This window comes from Heterodontus francisci, chromosome 27, assembly GCF_036365525.1.
Source record: "Heterodontus francisci isolate sHetFra1 chromosome 27, sHetFra1.hap1, whole genome shotgun sequence".
Classification (NCBI taxonomy): Eukaryota; Metazoa; Chordata; class Chondrichthyes; order Heterodontiformes; family Heterodontidae; genus Heterodontus; species Heterodontus francisci.
In genome coordinates, this window is record NC_090397.1 from 45098618 (window position 1) to 45120965 (window position 22348).

Sequence of the window (22348 nt, forward strand, 5' to 3'; positions counted from 1 at the left end):
GCAAACTGTGGACAGCTCCTACAGTTACCACTGCAGATTTTAAGTCCCTCTCTAGGCGTACTTTATATAAAAGTACAGGTATATACTTCCCGCCAACTCCATTAAGTAAAACTCTACCGCTCAAGGCGCTCTCTGGTTGAAACGTTATATTTTTCCCCAGCAAGAGTGTTTGGGTTGCTCCTGTATCCCTGAGTATAATGATAGGTTTTCCTGCCACACTTAAAGGATATGGAGTTACTTTCCCCTTTGACAAAAATTCATCATAACTTTCGGGTATCTTATTCTTAACCTCTACACTCAATTTAGTTTTTGTATCTGGTTTTACAACTGCCATTAATGCTATAACCTGGTTTGCTATACTCTCAGCCACAGTCTTTTCCTCTGCATTAGCTTTGCGTACCCCAACAAGTCCTATGGGTTTACCTCGCAATTTCCAGCATTCTGAATGAAGATGACCCGTTTTGTGGCAATGATAACACTTCAGTTTGCGAACTTCACTTCTACCCTCAGCACCTTCCTTTCTGGCCTGAGGACGTGATCCTGGGGCATTCCCAGCGGTTCCTTCTTGTCCCCGGCTACTTACCTTCCTTTCACTCACCCACTTTCTATCCTTCTTGGGTTAATGAAGGTGACGGACAAAATGTTTTGGCTTATTCACAAGCTCGAAATCATCAATTTCCACTGCTTGCCTAGCTGTCAAAACTTCCAGGTTATTTTAGTTTTAGTTCTAGAGATACAGCACTGAAACAGGCCCTTCGGCCCACCGAGTCTGTGCCGACCATCAACCACCCATCTATACTAATCCCACACTAATTCCATATTCCTACCACATATCCCCACCTGTCCCTATATTTCCCTACCACCTACCTATACTAGGGGCAATTGCTAATGGCCAATTTACCTATCAACCTGCAAGTCTTTGGCTTGTGGGAGGAAACTGGAGCACCCCCACGCAGACACAGGGAGAACTTGCAAACTCCACACAGGCAGTACCCGGAATTGAACCCGGGTTGCTAGAGCTGTGAGGCTGCTGTGCTAACCACTGCGCCACTGTGCCGCCCTTCTGCAAGAGTTCTCACTACTGAAGAAATTGAATTTTTAAACTCTTCCAAGAGTATCAACTCTCAAAGGTTTTTATATGTGGTTTCCATCTTTAATCCAACGGTTAAAATTAATTTGCTTCACCCTCTCAAATTCTACATACATCTGCCCAGCCAATCTCCGTAAGTTCTAAAACAGCTGACGGTAAGCTTCAGGGACTAACTCACGCAGCAAGAATAGCCTTTTTTGCCATCTCATAATTTGCAGAAGCCTCTTCAGGAAGCATGGCATAAACTTCATGAGTTCTGCCTACCAACCTGCTTTTCATAAGCAGTGTCCAGCTTTCCTTTGGCCATTTCATCTGTTTGGCTATTTTTTTCAAAAGATATGAAAAATGCCTCTACATCCCTTTCCTCAAACTTAGGAAGAGCTTGTATAAATTTAAACAGCTTTTCACTGGGTCCTGGGCTGAATTCAGATTCTTCCTGACCAGAATTTTCTCTGGAGTCAAAACCACCCCTTTGTCTTAGTTCCATCTCTCTTAACCTAAATTCCCTCTTTCTCCCTTTCCTCTTTTTCAAGTTCAAGTTTTCTTAATTCTTTTTCAGCCTCAAGTTTTATTATTGCTTTTTTTTCTGTTTCTTGTTGAAGCCTAAGTTTTTTTTCATTTCCAACTGAATTCTAGCCTCATTCTCTGAATTACTACCTTCTTGTTCCTCGTCATCTTCTAATTCCAGATGTTGGGTTATGAGGTCAATTATTTCTGCTTTTTTGGCACCTGATTTCAATTCTAACCCCAATTTTGCCACCAATTCTTTTAGTTTATTCATTGTTAAAGTTATCAAGTCACTGAGGGAAACATTCTCCTTTCCCAGAAACTCTGCTGTAACTGCTAATGCCATTCTGATGATATAGACTGTACCTTATTATACAAGAAACCTGGTTCCTTTTATTTCTTCGTAATTGGCATTAGATTTGGATCCTGACAATTGAGTTTCCAATTAATATGATGCCAGATGCAAGACCCCAATTTATATGTTATCCCAGAGATGAGTAATTAATATGAATCCAAATGCGAGCCCCCCAATTAATTCTGATACCAGACGAGCTCCCAATTAATATGTTATGACCACGGCGGGAGCAATGCACTGTCAATTCAGTCCTGTCACTCCACAGGTCACAGCATATTATTAAAGTTTTCCCACCCAATCAGAAAACAGCCAAATTAAACGCTCTAGCAACTCCCTGAATAAAACAGACCAAACTAGGTATCTTTAGACAATAACAAATTAACTATTTATTGAAACTAAATCTTAAACACTATTAAGATAAACCTATGTCTAAAGACCTTATAACTTCTTATTTAATATAACTCCTCCATTCACACACATACATTCAAAAATAACAGTGGTTAACCAGTTTTAAAAGTGGTGTTTTTTAAAAATTAGCTGTTTCTTAAGAATAAATAAATTGTCTTTGTGTGTTGCGTTCCTGATGGATGAGGTATTCTAATGTGAAAATAATCAAATGCTACTCAAAGTCTTCACGTGGATTTGATGAAATTGTCTATTCTTAATAGGCATTCAAAACACTTCAGCTGCAGCAGGCATCAAACACTGGCAAATTCCAGAAAATACAATGTCAAGAGAGATTCAAATCTTGAAGCAAATACTTCCTGCCTTGGAAGTAAAGAAAAGGAGTTTTACTACCTTCAGCAATACAAACGGTCTCTTAAAAGGGTTATTTCCTCTTTAGGCAATCAACTCGGCCTGTAGCTCCTTGTAGAATTTCTGCTGAGAGAAAATAGACAGCTCTTTTCTCTTCAGTAGCACGCCACACTGGAGAGTCTCTCAAAACAAACTGGTTCAAACCAGTTTTTGCTAATTTTATACAAAGTCAAAGCGAAACATTATACCATGTGGCCTCTCTCTCTCCTGCTGTTGCCTAGGTAACAAAATGCAGCTATCCACACTATGCCCCAGGAATCCAAAACTTCTCTCCCTGTCTTAAAGGTGCACTGTTTTTAACAGACACTTAAAGGCACATTGTTTTAATCCAAGCAGAAAAAATAATACAAGTCGGTAACACAATTCTGCTGCTATCCATCAGGAATCACATTGTTCCAGAACGTGTATTGAGGAAAAACAGACAAGAAAGTACAAGGAATCGCCAAAAGTCAGCACTGTAACTTCCTCACGAATACAACAGTATGGTGTAATGGGGCTGAGTGATGTTGGAAAAACAGGATGCTGTTGACCCATATACAATAGTTAGTAAATACAATGTAATGGATAGCTTTAATAAACCTTAATCTATGATGAACTGCCCACGATTCCTTAACATTTCTATGCTGCAATTGCAGTTTTAAAAACTGTCAGGGAAGACATAGTAAAAATTTATGATGTTTCAATGACCATGTTAGAAACAGTCATTAACTGATTTTTTGCTGTGAATTGGATTCAAGGACAAGTTTTACAAGTATGTCAAAGATCAGTAACTGAAATGTGCAACATTTACTATCCAGTTTGAGGGCAACTAACCTGAATGTCCAACGTCATTTGAATGTTGTCTCTACCATGTAATTATATTATGTTAAAAGTGCACGTTTGATTATGGGTAATAGATCTGGCTTGGATATAAATTGGTTAGTCTGGAGTACAATATTACAGATAGTGACTAAACATTATGTAACTGAATAATACATGCAGCAACAACTGCCAACTTTTTGCAGAAAAGCTTTCGTTAATAATTATCTTGTCAGAGCTGAATCGGAATCATCAGTGATAGACTAAGATAGAGACATAAGTGAATTTAAGAGAATTACTTTATTGGAGGAACTGAAGAGTGCTCTTGTAATTGTGTTTATCTAATTTTGTCACTAGCTTTGGTGAGCAAATGACATTTTGTCCATGAGAGATTCTGTTGTTTCTGTATTTTAGAAACCTGGACCTGGTTTAATAGCCTGTCAAGATGAATAAACTAGTCTTGGCTACCTACTGTTAATCTGTCTGTCCCTTGCTGTCCCACTGTGCTTTTCTGTTTTACATGACTCTTCTGAAGTACTATCTGCTTCACCCTATAAAATTCTCCTGATTTGGAGGTCACTGCCCTTTTAGTTTAGAGATACAGCACTGAAACAGGCCCTTCGGCCCACCGAGTCTGTGCCGACCATCAACCACCCATTTATACTAATCCTACACTAATCCCATATTCCTATATTCCTATCACATCCCCACCTGTCCCTATATATTTCCCTACCACCTACCTATACTAGGGGCAATTTATAATGGCCAATTAACCTATCAACCTGCAAGTCTTTGGCATGTGGGAGGAAACCGGAGCACCCGGAGGAAACCGGCTGTCCTGTCTTCAGATACAAATTACAAACAGGTGGAGAAGTTGCACAAACAGAGACCATAATGGGTTAAATTATTTTGTGACAATAGCAGTGTGAGAAATGGTCTGTCTTCCTATTGCTGATCTTTCCACTGCTTTACCTCAATGACCACAATAACAATCCTCTCCTTGAGTTTCATGGTTTATTGAATGAATTTGCACTTCTGACACAGTGTGAATCCACAAAGGTCATCCAATAAGGTCCATCTACCACCCCATGATATGGTGTAGCTAGCTCTAGTCAGTCAACAAAAGTAATTCACATAGGCATTGCATACTATTTTGCTTGCTGGCTAGCTAATACTGTTGTGCTGCTCTCCATTGATATTTGTATGCTTAGCTACTTTATTTATAGGGAGAAATGTGTTTTAAATCAGATTATGTTTTAATGGCATTAGGTTGGCTATATGCTTTATATACAACTTAATTGCCCCCGTGTCCGTGGCTGAGTCAATAATTTTGTCAAATGTCCATGGTGCAACATGTCGGTGCCCATCCCTGGTTTCAACACAGGGCTATCTGTATTCTAAACATCAATGCCAGCAGATTATAGTCATAGATGAGCAGTCCCACAACCAAAAAAAACTCTCTACTCCGACTACATCCACTTGATAATGGTATTAGATAGCCAGGCAACTAACAAGAGGAGGCAGCTCCAGGAGTAACCCATCCCTAACCGTGGTAATGCCCAGCACATGAAAGCAAGAAACAAGGCTGAAATATTTGCAAGTGTCTTCAGTTGAAAGTGCTGAGTGATCCTACTTGACCTCCTTGAAATGTTCTAGATGCCAGAATCATAGGTGCCAGTTTGGCTCATTTTATGTGACATTAAGAAATGGCTGAGTGCATTAGAAGCAGCAATCACTCAGGGTGCTGACAACATTCTGACTGGAGTGCTAAAGACCAGCACATCAGAGCTGGATGTCCTGCAGCCAAGCTGTTCCATTACAGCTGGCACTGCCATTTACCTGACAATGTAGAAACATGCCCATATATGTCATACTCACAAAAAAATTGGATAAATCTAATCCAGCTATTTACCAGCTTCCTCATTAATGATGGAAGAAGTGGCATCAAGTGACACATTCTCACTATTCAGCTACTTGCCAACACTCATTTTTGGTTCCACCAGAACAACTTGGTTTCAGACCTCATTATAACCTTCATCCAGTAATGAATGCAAGAGCTGATTTCCAGAGCAGAGGTAAGAATTGATCTCCTCGACATCAAGGCAGTATTCGACCAAGTATGATACCAAGGAGTCCTAAGAAAACTGAGGCCAAGGGAGAATGAGAGAAAAAACCCTCCAGCAGTTGTCACAAAGGGGATGGTCTTTGTTGTCAAAGGCCAAGCATCACAGCCCCAACACATTGTTGCAGGAGTTCCCCAGGCAAGTTTGCCAAACCATCTACAGCTGCTTCCCTCCCCCACAAGATCAGGAGTGAGGCTGTCTGCTTATGATTCCATAATGTTTAGCTCCAGTCACAACTCCAATAATGAAGCAGCTCATGACAGCTTACAGAAGCGCTTGAACAACATTCAGGCATCAGCTGACAAGTGGTAGGTAACATTCATGTAACCTAACAGCAACAAATAGCATTTATGTAGTGTCTTTAATGTAGAATAATGTCTTAAGGTGAAATCGGACAAAAATTGAAACAAATTCAAAGAAAGAGATGCGACTAAAAGCTTGATCATATAGGTAGGTTTTAAGGAGGGAATAATTTCTTTTTTTTAATTCATTCATGGGGTGTGGACATCATTAGCAAGGCCAGCATTTATTGGCAATCCCTAATTGCCTTGGAGAAGGTGGTGGTGAGCAGCCTTCTTGAACCCCTGGAGTCTGTGTTGTGAAAGTACTCCCACAGCACTATCAGGTAGTAGGTTCCAGGACTTTGACCCAGTCACAATGAAGGAATTGCAATATATTTCCAATCAGGATGCTGTGTGACTTGGAGAGGAACTTGGAGGTGGTGTAGTACCCATGTGCCTGCTTCCTTTGTCCTTCTAGGTGGTAGAGGTCACGTGTTTGGGAGGTATGTCGAAGAACCTTGGTGAGTTACAAAAGTGCATCTTGTAGATGGTACACACTGCGGCCATGGTGTGCCAATGATGCAGGGAATGAATGCTTAAGGTGGTGCATCAGTTATCGAACAAGCGGACTACTTTTTCTTGCCACACATTCAAATGCTGCCTTGATGTCAAGGGTAGTCACTCTCACCTCACCTCTGGAATTCAGCTTTGTCCATATTTAGGCCAAGGTTGTAATGAGGTCTGGAGCCATGTGGCCTTGGCGGAACTTAAACTGGAAATCCGTGAGCAGGTTATTGGTAAGTAAGTGCCATTTTTAGTACTGTCGACCAAACCTTCCATCACTTTGCTGATGATTGAGAGTAGACTGATGGGGCGGTAATTGGCTGGATGGGATTTGTCCTGCTTTTCGTGAACATACCTGGGCAATTTTCTACTTTGTCGTATAGATGCCAGTGCTGTAGATGTACTGGAACAACTTGGCTGGAGGCATGGATAGTTCTGGAGCACATGTTTTCAGCACTACAATAGAGAGGTTATCAGGGCCTACAGCCTTTGCTGTATCCACTGCAGTCAGCCATTTCTTGATATCATGTAGAGTGGATTGATTTGGCTGAAAACTGGCTTCTGTGATGTTGGGGATCTCAGGAGGAGGATGAGATGCATCATCCACTTGGTACTTTTGGCTGAAGATCGTGCAAACGCTTCAGCCATGTCTTTTGCGCTCACATGCTGGACTTCACCATTGTTGAGGATGAGAATGTTCATAGAGCTACCTCCCACTAATTGTTTAATTGTCCACAACCATTCATAACTGGCTGTGACAGGACAGCAGAGCTTTGGTCTGAACCATTGGTTCTGGGATCGCTTAGCTCTGTCTATTGCATGCTGGTTCTGCTTTTTAGAACCTAAAATTAGGGACGTGGTAACAGGGCACTTAGAAAATCGTAATATGATTAAACAGAGTCAAAATCATATTTGACAAATCTGTTAAGAGTTTTTGAGGATGTAACTAGTAGAATGTTTAAGGGGAAACCAGTGGATGTAGTGCATTTGGATATTCAAAAAAAAATTGTTAAGGTACCACACAAGAGGTTATTACACAAAATTAGGATTCATGGGATTGGGAGTAATATATTAGTTGAGGATTGGTTCGTGGACAGAAAACAGAGTAGAAATAAATGGGACATTTTTGGGTTGGCAGGCTGTAACTAACGGGGTATCACAATGATCAGTTCTTGGGCCTCCGCTATTTAGATAGGAGCATAGGAGCAGAAGTAGGTCATTCAGCATGTCAAACCTGCTCCGCCATTCAATTAGATCATGACTGATCATCTACCTCAATGCCACTTTTCCACACTATCCCCATGCCGCTTGTTGTCATTAGCATCCAGATATCCATCAATTTTTGTTTTGAACATGCTCAATGATTGAGCTTCGACAGCCCTCTGGGATAGAGAATTCCAAAGATTCATCACTCTCTGAGTGAAGAAATTCCTCTTCTCAGTCTTAAATGGCCGACCCCTTATTCTGAGACCATGTCCCCTGGTTCTAGACTCATCAGCCAGGGGAAACATACTATCTACATCCATCCTGTCATGCCCTGTAAGAATTTTGTAAGTTTCAATGAGTACACCTCTCATTCTTCGAAACAGATGAGGGGACTGAATGTAAGGTATCCAAGTTTGCTGACAATACAAAGTTAGGTGGGAAAGTAAGTGGTGAGGAGAATGCAAAGAAGCTGCTGAGTGATATAGCCAGGTTGAGTGAGTGGGCAAAAACATGGCAGGTGGAATAGAATGCAGCAAAGTGTGAAGTTATCTACTTTGGTAGGAAAAATAAAACAGCAGACTTTTTTGCATGGTTAGAGACTGGGAAATGTTTGCATTCAAAGCGACCTGGATGTCCTTGCACATAAATGTCAGAAGGTTAACATGCTGATACAGCAAACAATTAGGAAGGCAAATGGTATGTTAGCTTTTGTTATGAAGGGATTGGGGAATAAGAATGAAGAAGTCTTAGTATTATACAAAGCACTGGTGAAACCACATCTGGAATAACCTGTGCATTTTTGGTCTCCTTATCTAAGGAAGAGGGAGTGCTATGAAGATTCAATAGACTGGTTCCTGAGATGAGGGGTTGTCCTATGAGGAGAGATTGAGTAAACTGGGCCTATATTCCATGGATTTTAGAAGAATGAGAGGTGATCTAATTGAGACATATAAAATTCTTTAGGGGCTTGACAAGGTAGATGCTGAGAAAATGTTTCCCCTGCCTGGGGAATCTAGAATACAGGATCACAGTCTCAGATTAAGGGATTGGGCATTTAGGATTCAGATGAGGAGAAATTTCTTCATTCAAAGGGTTGTGAATCTTTGGAACTCTTTACCCAAGAGAGCTTCGGATGCTCTGTTGTTGAGTATATTCAAGACAGAGGTCGATAGATTTTTGGGTACTGAGGGAATTAAGGGATATGGGGATTTTGTGGAAAGGTGTGTTGGGCGTATTCTCAATGTGAAGATGGGATTTTGTCCCCTTAAGGATTGTGTGGTACTTCTACCAATACTGTTATGAACAGATGCACCTGTGACAGATAAACAAGAGAAAGCGGTCAAGTGGGTTTTTGCTTTGTATTGATTCTCTCACAACCTGCTGCAAGCCCAGTCTGGCAGATATATCTTTCAGGACTTGGCCAGTTCAGACAGCAATGATGCTATCGAGCCACTCTTGATGAACATTAAAGTCCCCCACCCAGGGTATGTTCTGTATGTTTCTTCAAGTGGTGTTCGACATTAAATAGTACTGATTCATCAGTTGAGGGAGGGCAGTAGGTGGTAATCAGCAGGAAATTTCCTTCCCCATGCTTGATATGATGCCATGAGATGTCATGGGGTCCAGAGCAAAAGCTGAGGACTCCCAGGGCCAAACTCTCCCAACAGTGCTACCACCTCTGGAGGGCCTGACCTGCCCATGGGATGGTAATGGAGGAGTCTGGGATGTTGGATGGTGGGTATGATTCTTTGAGTATGACAATGTCAGGCTGTTGCTTGACTAGTCTGTGGGACAGCTCTCCCAATTTTGGCACAGGTCCCCAGATATTGTTGAGAGGACTTTGCAGGGTTGACTGAGCTGGATGTGCCTTTGTAGTGTCTGAAACCAATGCATCGGATGTCCATCAGTTTTACTATTATTGTACTTTTTTGTAGCTGTTTGATACAGCCAAGTGGCTGGCTAGCCATTTCAGCAGGCAGTTAAGAGGCAACCACATTGCTGTGGTTTTGGAGTCAGATATAAGTCAGACCGGGTAAGGACGGCAGGTTTCCTTCTCTGAGGGATATTAATGAACCATTTGGGTTTTTACAGCAATCCAATAGCTTCATGGTCACCATTACTAGCTTTTTATTCCAGATTTACTTAATTAACTGAATTCAATTTCACAAACTGAAATATTGGGCTGAATTTTATGAGTGCGCCGCAATTCGCGGAGGCATACTCTGATGGCAGTGTGCATCCCTTGCGGATGCGCTTGATGACATAGCGGGGGCGGCCGCTGCATCCACGGCAATGTCGTCGGGAGCTACTGCGCAGATGCCAGCGCCATTTTTAAAGGGATTTAAGCCCTTAGAGGTAATTTTAATGTTTAAAGCTAAAGCACTCAGAATTTTTAATAGACAATTAATAACGATATGGAGGCCCTTCCCCAACCCCCCACAATGGTCATCTCAATGCCTATATGACCAACACTTGCCTTTTTCCCTACCTGAACTTTCCCCTCCAACCTTTTAACTTTTGCCCTTCAACCCCTTCCCACCATCCCCACATCCAATAAAAAGTGATTTCCCCGCTCCCCCACCCCTCCCCTCCCCACCAGGTTCTCACCTCGTAACTCTATACGAGGTCCCCCCGCTGCCAGAAATATGTGGTATGCCCTTCTCAACGTTGCAGGTCAAGACAGGTCTTCCCCGCAGAATTTTACTGGCCTCCCCCAACGTGCGCCACGGTATTGAGGGCTGGTAAAATTCAGCCCATTGGGTTTTGAACTCGGATTACTAAAATAAGAGCAAAATAACGCGGATACTGGAACTCTGAAATGAGAACAGAAAGTGCCGGAAGTACTCAGCAGGTCTGGCAGCATCTGTGGAGAGATAAACAGAGAAAGGTCACAGACCTGAAACATTAACTCTGTTTCTCTCTCCACAGATTCTGCCAGACCTGCTGAGCATTTCTGACACTTTCTGTTCTCACCTCTGGGTTACCAGTCCAGTGAGATAATCACTATGCTATCTGTTAAAGAAGAGAGCAAGAGGTTTATGGAGGGAATACCAGAGTGATTGAAGGCCTGTCTATGGCAAGGCTAAGGGAATAATAGGTGGAACAATGCAGAGTTCTTAGAGGATTGTAAAGGTGGAGGAGATTACAGAGGCAGGGAAGGATGAGGCCAAGAGGGATTTATATGCAATGCATCCACTGTGGATGGGAGAGTGTGACTTGGTGTGGGTTAAGAAGGTTAAGATAGTGGGTTAACAGGAAGCTAGTTTATGGATGAGCTAGTTTATGTAATGTGGAAGATGGGAGGCCAGCCAGAGCATTGGAATAGTCAAGTCCAGATGTAACAAAGGCAAGGATGAGAGTTTCAGGATCAGATGAGCTGAGGCAGGGCTGGAGTTAGCAGTTATGGAGGTGAAACAAACTGAATCCAAGTCACAAATTACATTCTCTGTGACTGATCTAGCTTTTCTTTATGGTTCCTGCCAGCAATTAGCTTTGGAGCTCCCCCCATAGATCTAAACTTGGCCCCTTCTTCTATATGTTACCCCTCAGTGACATCATCCACAGGCATGGGGTCAGCTTCCATATGAATGCTAATGATGCCCATCCATCTTTCCACTGCCTTACTCAACCTGCCTGTCTGACAATGAGTCATTGATAAGTGACAACTTCCTTTACCATAATATCTGGGACACTGAAACCATGATTATTGGTTGCCACCATAAAATGTGTTCCCTTGTAACTAAGTCCATCCTCATCCCCCTCCCTGGCTACTCACTCAGACAGTATAAATCTTTAGTGCCTTGTTTGCCCCAGAACTAAGTTTCAAACCTAACATCATGTCCATCACCAATATTGTTTCCTTCCATCTCCATAACAACTCCCATCTCTGCCACTCTACTGCAGAAACCCTTATCCATGCCTTTTCATTTCATACCCTCCTTGCTCAGGTCCCATTCTCCATTCTACAAAAATGGAAGAACTATTATAATATGTAACTATATAATGACAGCAGTACATCTTTTGAATCAAAGGGAACAACATAATTTTCCCAAAACATACAAGATAAAATTCAACTTTGTGAAGACCTAAGAGAGTTCTTCAGAAGCTGTTCCGAAGTAAATTATTTTATGAGGGCGCATAACACTGAAACAACAAAACACAAAAGCAAGGAGACATAACTTAACCTCCCCCAGCACATATAACCAAAAATTGAATATTTGAACTCTATCACCACACAGTAAGTTTCCACATCCCAACCAAATAAAGTTATTTACAAGGTCACATCAATAATGTAAATGCTTCAAAAATAACTAACTAAAACATAATCCTCAAACCATTAGGTAAGAATTATCATCCTCCTCAGCTGCCATCAAGGTAAATGCAGGGGAAATGGGGGGGAGGCTGCTGCTAAGATTATTTTTGTGAAGCCTACCTGATTTGCATAGTAAAATGAGATTACCACTTGAAACAAGCAGGTGCTATGGGGCCACTTTAGTAGGCCCCTTTCAAAAAGTCGGCAACTGCATTTTGAGAGTTCACAAGACTACTGATCACAGTTTGAGGGGCTGTTAATGTGCATCAACACAGGGTGAAACAAACTACAATTGACCCATTAGATTCCTGTCAAGCACTGGGTGAAGCCAGGTTTCTGTTAAACACTGATGTCATATTTTCAACAGCAATCATAATTTTCAGTTCCCCAGTTTTATTCCTTATGCTTTTTGCAGTACTTTACATACATTTAGCACTTTTACTTATTATTAGCAACCTTCACTACTGTTTGTCTCTTACTCACTGCTAGACTTTTTGTTTTTGTCTCAGTGTTCCTCCTTCCTTACCTTTCTAATGTTGTCTGGATTATGATATTTTCCTTCACTTTGCTATTCTCAAAGTTAACATTTTGGAAACGCCAATGACCATCACTACCCTGCCTGTCCCTTGCCCCACCTTACAGGGATAATTTTCACCTTCTTTGCTTGGGCAGTAGGTTGCCCACTTGTTATAGAACCTGCTCAATTGTAATTTTCAAGCTGCCGGCTTACTCCACAATTTGAAGGTGAAAATCACTTAATATAAGTTTAAATCCTCCTCACCTATCCAATGGTGCCATTTCAGTTCAAGTGAACCATCTCTCCTGAATGGTTTGTTCTTTCCCAGAATTTGCCTAATGCCCCAGAAATCTAAAACCCTCCCGTATCATTTCTTAAACAATTCATTGATGTCTCTAATCTTCCTCTCCTTAACTGTGTGTCTTCAGAATAGCCTCTGTTGGTGTGAATTGGGCTCAGGGAACAATCCCTGCACCAGAATGGGTAGGTCCTAGGGTCACCTAATTTTTTTTTAAATACGTTTGTGGAATGTGGGCATCACTGGCTAGGCCAGCATTTAATGCCCTTGAACTGAGTGGCTTGCTGGGCCATTTCCCAGGGCATCTAAGAGTCAACCACATTGCCGTGGGTCTGGAGTCACATGTAGGCCAGAGCAGGTAAGGACAGCAGATTTCCTTCCTTAAAGGACATGAGTGAACCAGATGGGTTTTTACAACAATCGACAATGGTTTCATGGTCACCATTAGACGAGTTTTCAATTCCAGGTTTTTACTAATTGAATTCAAATTTCACCATCTGCTATGGTGGAATTCAAACCCATGACCCCAGTGCATTAGCCTGGGCTCTAGATTACTAGTCCAGTGACATTACCACTACGCCATCAACTCCCCATTGGGCCATGGGCTTCATTTATATGAGACTGAAATGAGCTGCACACACCAACTGGTCATCCCCTTGCAGTTCGCCAACTAAGGGGATTGCAATTTCAGCCTCATGTGTCGTCAGCAACAGCCCTCAAGTAGGTTGGGAAGCGATCAGGTGGGAAGGTTGACTGGAAGTTAGCATCTTCATATGATATATTTCCCATTATTTGTTCTAATTATAAATATGGCTGCACATATTTGGATAGATCCATTATAAAACTAACATGAGTGGAAAATGTCAGAGGTGAGCAGATGAGTGTCTCATGAATTACCTGACTCCTTTTGCTTAGGTTATGATTGGTATGATTTGAGTTGAACAATTAGGCTCAGATTTTCAGAGGTTTGTTAACCTTTAACTGAATTTCCAGAACTGATTCTCCCCTTTCTTTGCAATTATGGAGGAGAAATTTTATATGCCTGAAGTCCTACAATCATGTCCCATTTTTATTTTTAGCACTTGGATGCTAGACCTTCACTCGTTATGAATGCTTATCACAAATTCAGGCAAAATTGTGGGTTGAAAATTGTGGGCATCTTGTTGAGTATGTTTGATAGGCCGTCCTGGCAAGGGAAGCTCTTCAGCCGAGGCATTGAAACTGAAAATCTGAGCCACAATGTCTAAACGTAATTAATTTCAGTTGAAGTTAAATTTGAAGTGAAAGGGTGTCAGCTATGGCTCAGTTGATAATACTCTTGTCTCCGAGTAAGAAGGTTGTGGGTTCAAGCCTCACTCCACAGACTTGGACACAATGTCCAAGCTGACTTTCCAGTGCAGTACTGAGGAAATGCTGCACTGCCACAGATGCAGTCTTTTGAATGAGATGTTAAGGCCCTGCCTGCCCTTTCAGCTGGACGTGAAAAATCCTATGGCACTATTTTGAAGAACAGCAGAGGAGGTCTCTCTAGCCAACATTCATCAACAACACCACAAAAACAGATTATCTGGTCATTATCAGATTACTATATTGTGGGGACCTTGACGTAAAGGCCGGCTACCTGACCTGAACCCGATGGGACCTAACGGCATATGTTGGGTTCGGGTCGGGTCGCACTTCCGGGTCCGACATTCAAGTTCGGGCCAGGTCGGACATGCTCTTTCACAAGCTCAGGTAAGTGGCTCCACTGTTAATTTAATTTTTGGAATAGAAAGGTGGTTTTGTTAGTTATTTTAAGCTTGTGCAGATCAGCAACAAAGTGAAAGCTGGAAGGTAGGTTAACTGATGGTGGGGTCAGGTCGGGTCGGGCGCAGGAAAAAATGGAAGGACTCGGGCCGGGTTGGGCTCGGGGTTGGATGTGGTTCTGTCAGGCACGGATCAGGTTTCATTTGCAGATCTGAGCCGGCCTTTATCTTGACATGTGAAAATTGGCTGCTAGGCGTCCTTCATTACAACAGTGACTAAACTTTAAAAAGTACTTTATTGGCTGAAAAACACTTTGGGGCATCCTGTGGTCATGAAAGGTGCTATATAAATGCAAGTCTTTCTTTATACGGAAGGTACCTCTTTTTCAAACACGAACAAAAATGAATGGGTAGAGTTGAAAACTGGCAAATATACTTACTGATGCCTTTAAAGGTTGCCCAACCGATATTGCTGCATCCACGAAGGTTCAAATGAATGACAAAAGGACGGTAGCTCCGCAGAATATATGCTACATCGTTGTCTTTGATCAGTTTTCTAACTGGGAAAAAGTTAATCTGGAATGAAAGATTTCGGAATGAAGACATGGCAAAATGTCATGTAGACTTAAACTAAATCAAATTTTTATATAATAATCTGTAGAGGATCTTTCATATCAAAGCACTCAAAGAGCCTTACACAATTAATTACTCTAATTTTTGAAATACAATAACTGTTGTCATGCAGGCAAACGTGATGGTAATTCTGCACCAGAAAATGAGATGAATAACCAGTTAATCCGTTTTAGGTGGTATATGAGTTAATAAAAGAATATTGAGCAAGAGACTGCAAGAGGGCGGCGCAGTGGGTAGCACCGCAGCCTCACAGCTCCAGCGACCCGGGTTCAATTCTGGGTACTGCCTGTGTGGAGTTTGCAAGTTCTCCCTGTGTCTGCGTGGGTTTCCTCCGGGTGCTCCGGTTTCCTCCCACAAGCCAAAAGACTTGCAGGTTGGTAAGTAAATTGGCAATTATAAATTGCCCCTAGTATAGGTAGGTGGTAGGGAAATATAGGGACAGGTGGGGATGTGGTAGGAATATGGGATTAGTGTAGGATTAGTATAAATGGGTGGTTGATGGTCGGCACAGACTCGGTGGGCCGAAGGGCCTGTTTCAGTGCTGTATCTCTAAACTAAAACTCACTGCTCTTCTTTGAATGATATTTGATTTTTAACATCTACTTGAAATGCTGAAATAGGTAAGCAGGACCTCAGTTTAATGTCTCATACAAAGTACAACAACTACACCAGTTTAGTACTCCCTCAGTTTAATATCGCATGTGAAGTACAGCAACTATATCAATTCAGTACTCCCTCAGTACTATAAGTGTCAGCCTGGTTTATACACTGTCATGCAGGCCCCCACCTGCCAAGACTGAGGCACACATTATTTCACCACATGAACATTAAAACTTAAAATTGTGGCTGGGAAGAAAAGAGGGCCTATCACAAGGAATTGCCAAGCCCCTTTTTGGAAAGACATTTGCATGCTAGCAGACAGTGTTGGAACAAGGATCGCAGTCCTTGCTTCCCCAATACACACAAGAAGTGGTCAGACCAGTTTTTGTCACATGACTAACTGACTTTTGGAGTTTTTTGAATTTGAACTTGCTGAGAGAAAGAAACACAGAAAAGTTGTTTGCTCCTGGACTGAGAACACCTCTCCCCTGTCTGCTCTCATCTCTTTCTCACGGAACAGAAGACCCATTGAAGAGACGTGAACTCAGAGAGAAAAGTCTCCTACATGAACAAGGTTTAAGAATACTGGGCCTCAATGAAAAGTAAGAGCTGTCTACAATCAAAGACTCTACGGTGAGCTGGAAACACAGAAACAGTAACAAGAAACCCCCTTCAGAGACTGCCTCAAACCTCTCTATTTTTCTTCTGCTCTTTTCTGTCCCTATTTACATGTGTGTATTGCGTGTGCATGCTAGCGTGGTCGCGTCGTATATCCGTAGGCGTTAACCGAATTAGAGTTTAAGTAAGTTTAATAAATTTTACTTTTCTTCTTTAAACCTAAGAAAGCCTGATGTGCTCATTTCTTTGCCTTATAATTGGAAAGTGGTGAACAAGGATTCACCAAGGAGGAGCTCAAAGCACAGTGTGTTTAAAAATCAAACCCTGTTACAATAAGACTAGGTGAAGACAGTAAAAGACCCCGAGACACCTTTCTTACATGGTCATAACTGAAATTTGGGTGCTAGCGTCTGGAGTTTTACTCACAGACAAACGAGAGAAATTGGAAATGGGAAGGCAAATTGTTCCCAATCAAAAAAAAGAGCAAGATTAATACAGGTTTTCTGGTGGTTGTGTGTGATTGAATACTAACATGTCTGCAACTGAAGCGAGTAGCTCCCCAAGCCAGGGTGAAGTAACTTGGTATAAGTTAGAAGCACTGTCTATGGAGGAATTGAGAAAAATGGCTGAGCAGTGTGGGATCACTGTACATGGCAAGGCTAGGAAGTCTGAACTCCAAAGGCTAGAGGCCAATCATTTTTCCCTTGAATCTGAAGAAATGGAAGCAGTGTTAGAAGTAGACCCAGACAGGGTACTGCAAGCAAAGATACAACTGAAACAAAAGAAACTTGAATTAGATGACAGGGAAAGAGAAAGAGAAAGAGAGAGCCTTCCAAAAGGAATGTAAAGAGAATGAAAGGCAGAAGAGAGAGAGAGAGAAAGAAAGAATATTCCAGAAAGAATCCGAAGAGAGAGAGCTGAAGCAGATTGAGTTAACTAGAGGGTGACAAAGGAACCCTAGTGAAAGCATGGCCAATATGAAGGAGCATAATTCAGGGCTGAGTACAAAATTGCTAACACTTGCTCAATTAATTCTAAAATTCAATGAGGAAGATGTGGAAACGATTTTTGTGTCCCTTGAGAAACTGACAAGGCAGTTAAAATGGCCAGCTGAGACCTGGTCCCTTTTAATACAAAGCAAACTAACTGGAACAGCCCATGAGGTTTGTTGCCAGATGAGAGTTCATCAAATTATGAACTGACCAAAAATGCTATCCTCGGGGCATATGAATTAGTATCCAAAGTCTACCGCCAAAAGTTTAGAACCCTCAAAAAGCAAACTAATCAAACTTATCTGGAGTTTCAAAGAAGTAAGCAGTTGGCTTTGGACCAGTGGCTGAGGGCTCTTAAAATACAGCTCAGCTAGGAGACTGAGATGTAGTCCTGTTAGAGGAATTTAAAAACTCTCTATCATTCTCAATAAAGACCCATGTGGAGAAGCAGTGGGTCCAGAGAGCCCGGCAAGCGGCCATTCTGGCCGATCAGTTTGCTTTAATTTATATGTCAATTTCCCAGGGGAGAACCTTTCCTAATCACCCCCACAAATCCGAAAAGGACAAAGGCTGGGAAGGTGATAGGAGCCCAGGCAGTCCTGGGAGAGAAAGGGAAGCAGGAGACACAGGGGACCCTCCTCCAGTCAAAAAGGAAGGTGCTGTGAGCAAGAGTGAGACCCGGAGAACTGTGTGCTTCCATTGTAATAAGGCAGGACTTTTAAAAGCTGACTCCTGTAAACTAAAGGGAAAACCAGTAGGGTTAATCGGGGCACACTCACCCAGTGAAGACGGGATCCTGATGGAAAAGACAGAACAAGATGTGCCTTTAACTGCGGTAAGAGTGCAACCGAGGAAGCTTACTACGGTCAGTGCAGGAAAGGTTAATCGGATTCCTGAAGGTTATCAGGGTTTTGTATCTGAACGGAAAGTAACCCCATACCCTCGAGTGGGGCAAGCAAGCCCATAGTGATTCCCTGGGACACAGGGGTGACTAGATCCCTTTTACCAGGAAAAGGCCTGACCTTTATTGGAGGGCAGTGTATGCCTGTACCTGTACACCGGGTGCACCTGGAATGCGACCTACTTTCGGGACCGGTGACCATAGTGATTCTCCCTACTTTGCCTGTGGATGGGGTTGACCTGCTCCTGGGTAATGATCTGGCGGGGTGAAGGTGGTAGCCCCCACAGTAGTGAAAGAAAGACCGCAGAAGGTCAGAGAGACAGGGCAGTAGCAGGAGACGGTCCCCTGCAATGTCTCTGAATATGTAGTGGATCAAACCATGATCAACCAGAGGAGACTGCATTGGCACTGCAGGCAAATAACCATGAGGTCTGCCTGTCCGAGACTTTTCTTGGAAAGTTAGGAGACCCAGGGAATGAATTAAATTGATTTTCCCTAGGTGAGGCTCAGCAAGCCGACCTAGTATTGCGAGAGTTAGCACAAGCTGCCCAGTCTGAAAGTGAAGCAGAGGGAGTCCCTGACTGCTACTAGTTAAAGAATCAGGTACTGATGAGGAAATGGAGTTCTCCTCACAGACCTGAGGGCAAGGAGTTGACAACAGTTCCTGGTGCCATAGAGATACCGGAGAGAAATATTAAGAAGGGCCCACAAGGCTACAGTGGCTGTACATGCCGGTATACGAAGGATCAAAACCCACATAAGGCAGCAGTTTGGCTTGCCAAAACTCTACAAAGATGTGGTGGAGTACTGCAGGAGTTGCCACATGTGCCAGGTTGAGGGGAAATTCCAACCTACAGTGAAACCTGCACCCCTAAGTCCTGTACTGGTGTTAGGAGGACCCTCCAGCAGGGGGCTGGTGAACTGTAAGGGACCCCCGCCGAGAACAAAAGGGGACAGGCAGGCATACGACTGGCAAAGATGTAGACAGAGAAGGGGAAAAAGTGACCAAGAGGGCAGGTTAAAGGAAGTCCGGAGGAATCCCAGATAAAACTCCTACTGTCTGGTCAGCCAACCATGAAAAGTTAGACACCATTTCCTCCTATGTAAATGCAAATTCTAGAAGCACCCCACCAGAGTTGCTAACAGGATTTACAGGAACCTGCAGAGACAAAGAGAGACCTCTAGGGGGCACAGAAACCGTGAGGGTGATGCCTCACCTAGTCAAAGTATCACAGGAGAGTGCAGTTAAGACTGCACAAATACTTGCAGGTAGGAGTGTCCCAGAGAACAAAAGGGAAATTAATAAAGAATCCTCCCCCACAGTCAGAGGAAAAGGGAACCACCCGTCCCTCGAAGTCAAAGGTCTTTGCATGACTCAGAGAGTTCAGGATAGACCCGCCCACTACTAACTCTCCTGAGAAAAAAAAGGGAAATTAAAGCAGCACTGGGACCTAGAAAAGACCATTTTAATAAGCTTTAAGATTGATGATTGAATGGCAATGAATGAGAGAAATGTATGATTTTCTTTCTGTATCTTATATTTCTCTCAAATCTTGTAATGAATGCGCCGTTTGTTTTCAAATCGTATTTTATCCCCCTGGGGGTGGAGGTGTCATACTGGCCCCCACCTGCCAAGACAAACACACATTATTTCGCCATATGAACATTAAAATTTAAAATTGTGGCTGGGAAGAAAAGAGGGCCTATCACAAGGGATTGCCAAGCCCCTGACTGGAAAGACATTTGCATGCTAGCAGACAGTGTTGGAACAAGGGACCCGGTACTTGCTTCCCCAATATACAAAAGAAGTGGTCAGACCAGTTTTAGTCACATGACTAACTGACTTTTGGAGTTTTTTGAATTTGAACTTGCTGAAAGAAACACAGAAAAGTTGTTTGCTCCTGGACTGAGAACATCACTCCCCTGTCTGCTCTCATCTCTTTCTCGCGGAACGGAAGACCCATGAACTCAAAGAGAGAAAAGTCTCCGACTTGAACAAGGTTTAAGAAGAATACTGGGCCCCAATAAAAAGTAAGAGCTGTCTATGGCGAGCTGGAAACACAGAAACAGTAACAAGAAATCCCCTTCAGAGACTGCCACAAACTGCTCTATTTTATTTTTTTTCTGCTCTTTTCTGTCGCTACTTGCATATGTGTATCGCGTGTGCAGGCTAGCATGGGCATGTTGTATATCCATAGTGTGGACCCAGTAAAAACACAAAGAACTTAGTTGAGACACAGGGCTAGTCACGCAACAATACACAGTGTGTTGAAACATAGGGGGGTTGGGTAAAAATGGGAGCAGCACACAAATGGCCCAAAGGAATTGCAGATAGTCCAGAAAAACAGGCTGAAACAGGATACTAGCAGACTCACTGTCCTTGCACATACCAGATAAAGGAGTTGCTATGGACACGAGATATGATTAGACCCACAGTTAGACAATGGGAAAGTGTAAGAAATGAGAAGTACTGACCAGGCTCTTACTAAACCAAATAAGGAATTACCATTATGTCATTATACAAGACCCCTATGAGTAAGTAAGAGGGGTGGGTCTTGGAAACAAGATTTAACTCCTAACTGAATCTTGGGACGGCACAAGAACCCAGGACCAACACTCGATGGAAGCAACCTGAGTCTGGGACTCAGAGAGCAAAGGGCAGCCGCAAGTCCATAACTGATCACCTCGTGTCTTGACGGGTGGTATATTGTACAAGTTGTGACGCTTGTACTTGATAATTTAATGTGTGAATAAAATGTTTGAGATACCTTTCACCAGTCTGCTGTTGTGAATTCTTTAGAGTAAGTGCATATTAGGCACATTCTTTGGAATAAGAATTAAGTAGACAAAACAGAACAACATAATTGGCAACTCCAGATGGTTCTTGGTTGTAGTACTATTTAGATTAGATTATGATTAGATTAGAGATACAGCACTGAAACAGGCCCTTCGGCCCACCGAGTCTGTGCCGAACATCAACCACCCATTTATACTAATCCTACACTAATCCCATATTCCTACCAAACATCCCCACCTGTCCCTACCACCTACCTATACTAGTGACAATTTATAATGGCCAATTTACCTATCAACCTGCAAGTCTTTTGGCTTGTGAGAGGAAACCGGAGCACCTGGAGAAAACCCACGCAGACACAGGGAGAACTTGCAAACTCCACACAGGCAGTACCCGGAATCGAACCAGGGTCTATTTTAAATAGTCTCGCCAAGTTCGAACTAATTTAAGAGTTCAACGGATTGGTGAATGGTTGAGTAATTATGGCCAGGCCAGATTGGGAGCTAGAACTCCAAAAACATATGAAGGGCAAGTGGCCCTCGTGGATAGATTTTGCAGTTAAACAGTACACGGGCCAGGGGTCCGTCTCGTGGATAGATTTTGCAGTTAAACAGTACACGGGCCAGGGGTCCATCTTAAGCCAATTCCAGACTCGGGCTGACAAGGCTGAACACAGTCGCAGTCAGGCTTGAGATGGAAGCAGAGAGAGCGAAGGAACAGCTCACAAGAATGGAACAGAAATGCTCTGACTTACAGACCACATTGTTGGTTCTGCACCGCTCACAGAAGGAGTGGGTGTACCAGTCAGCAGATCATACAAAATGTCAGCAGGAGATAAGTAAACTACAGTCTCAACTCTCAGCACAAAAGGGTATAATATGTGCGTTTGCGGAGAGGGAGGATGATGACAATGACGATTTTAATTGGGCCGACTTGGCAGATAAGGCCAGTAAGTACCATGATGATGGTTACAGTCCTTGGGATGATCACCCCCCCAAAACCGCCCGAACACCCAATCCAGCCTTCAGCCCCCACCCTGGCCTTACCTATGGCGCCATTAATAACTAATCGAACAGATGAGGGGCCAGACAGCTCCATGACTAGGTTTATGGTAGAGCAACATAAAAAGACTATGTTTTAGTGAAATTTCAAGTGAGTAAAGAAAAGTTACTGTGCCTTTTGATTCGAATGTGTGAAT

At 42.7% G+C, this 22348-nt stretch overlaps 1 protein-coding gene across 1 annotated transcript in view; it reads right to left on the bottom strand.

Annotated features, from left to right (window-relative positions):
- The window catches only part of fbxl13 (F-box and leucine-rich repeat protein 13), a 447713-nt gene that overhangs the window by 251933 nt on the left and 173432 nt on the right, over positions 1–22348 (bottom strand). The window contains exon 10 of the mRNA XM_068059249.1: positions 15053–15188. Coding sequence (XP_067915350.1) covers positions 15053–15188 — 136 coding nt within the window. The remainder of the gene's footprint in view (positions 1–15052; positions 15189–22348) is intronic.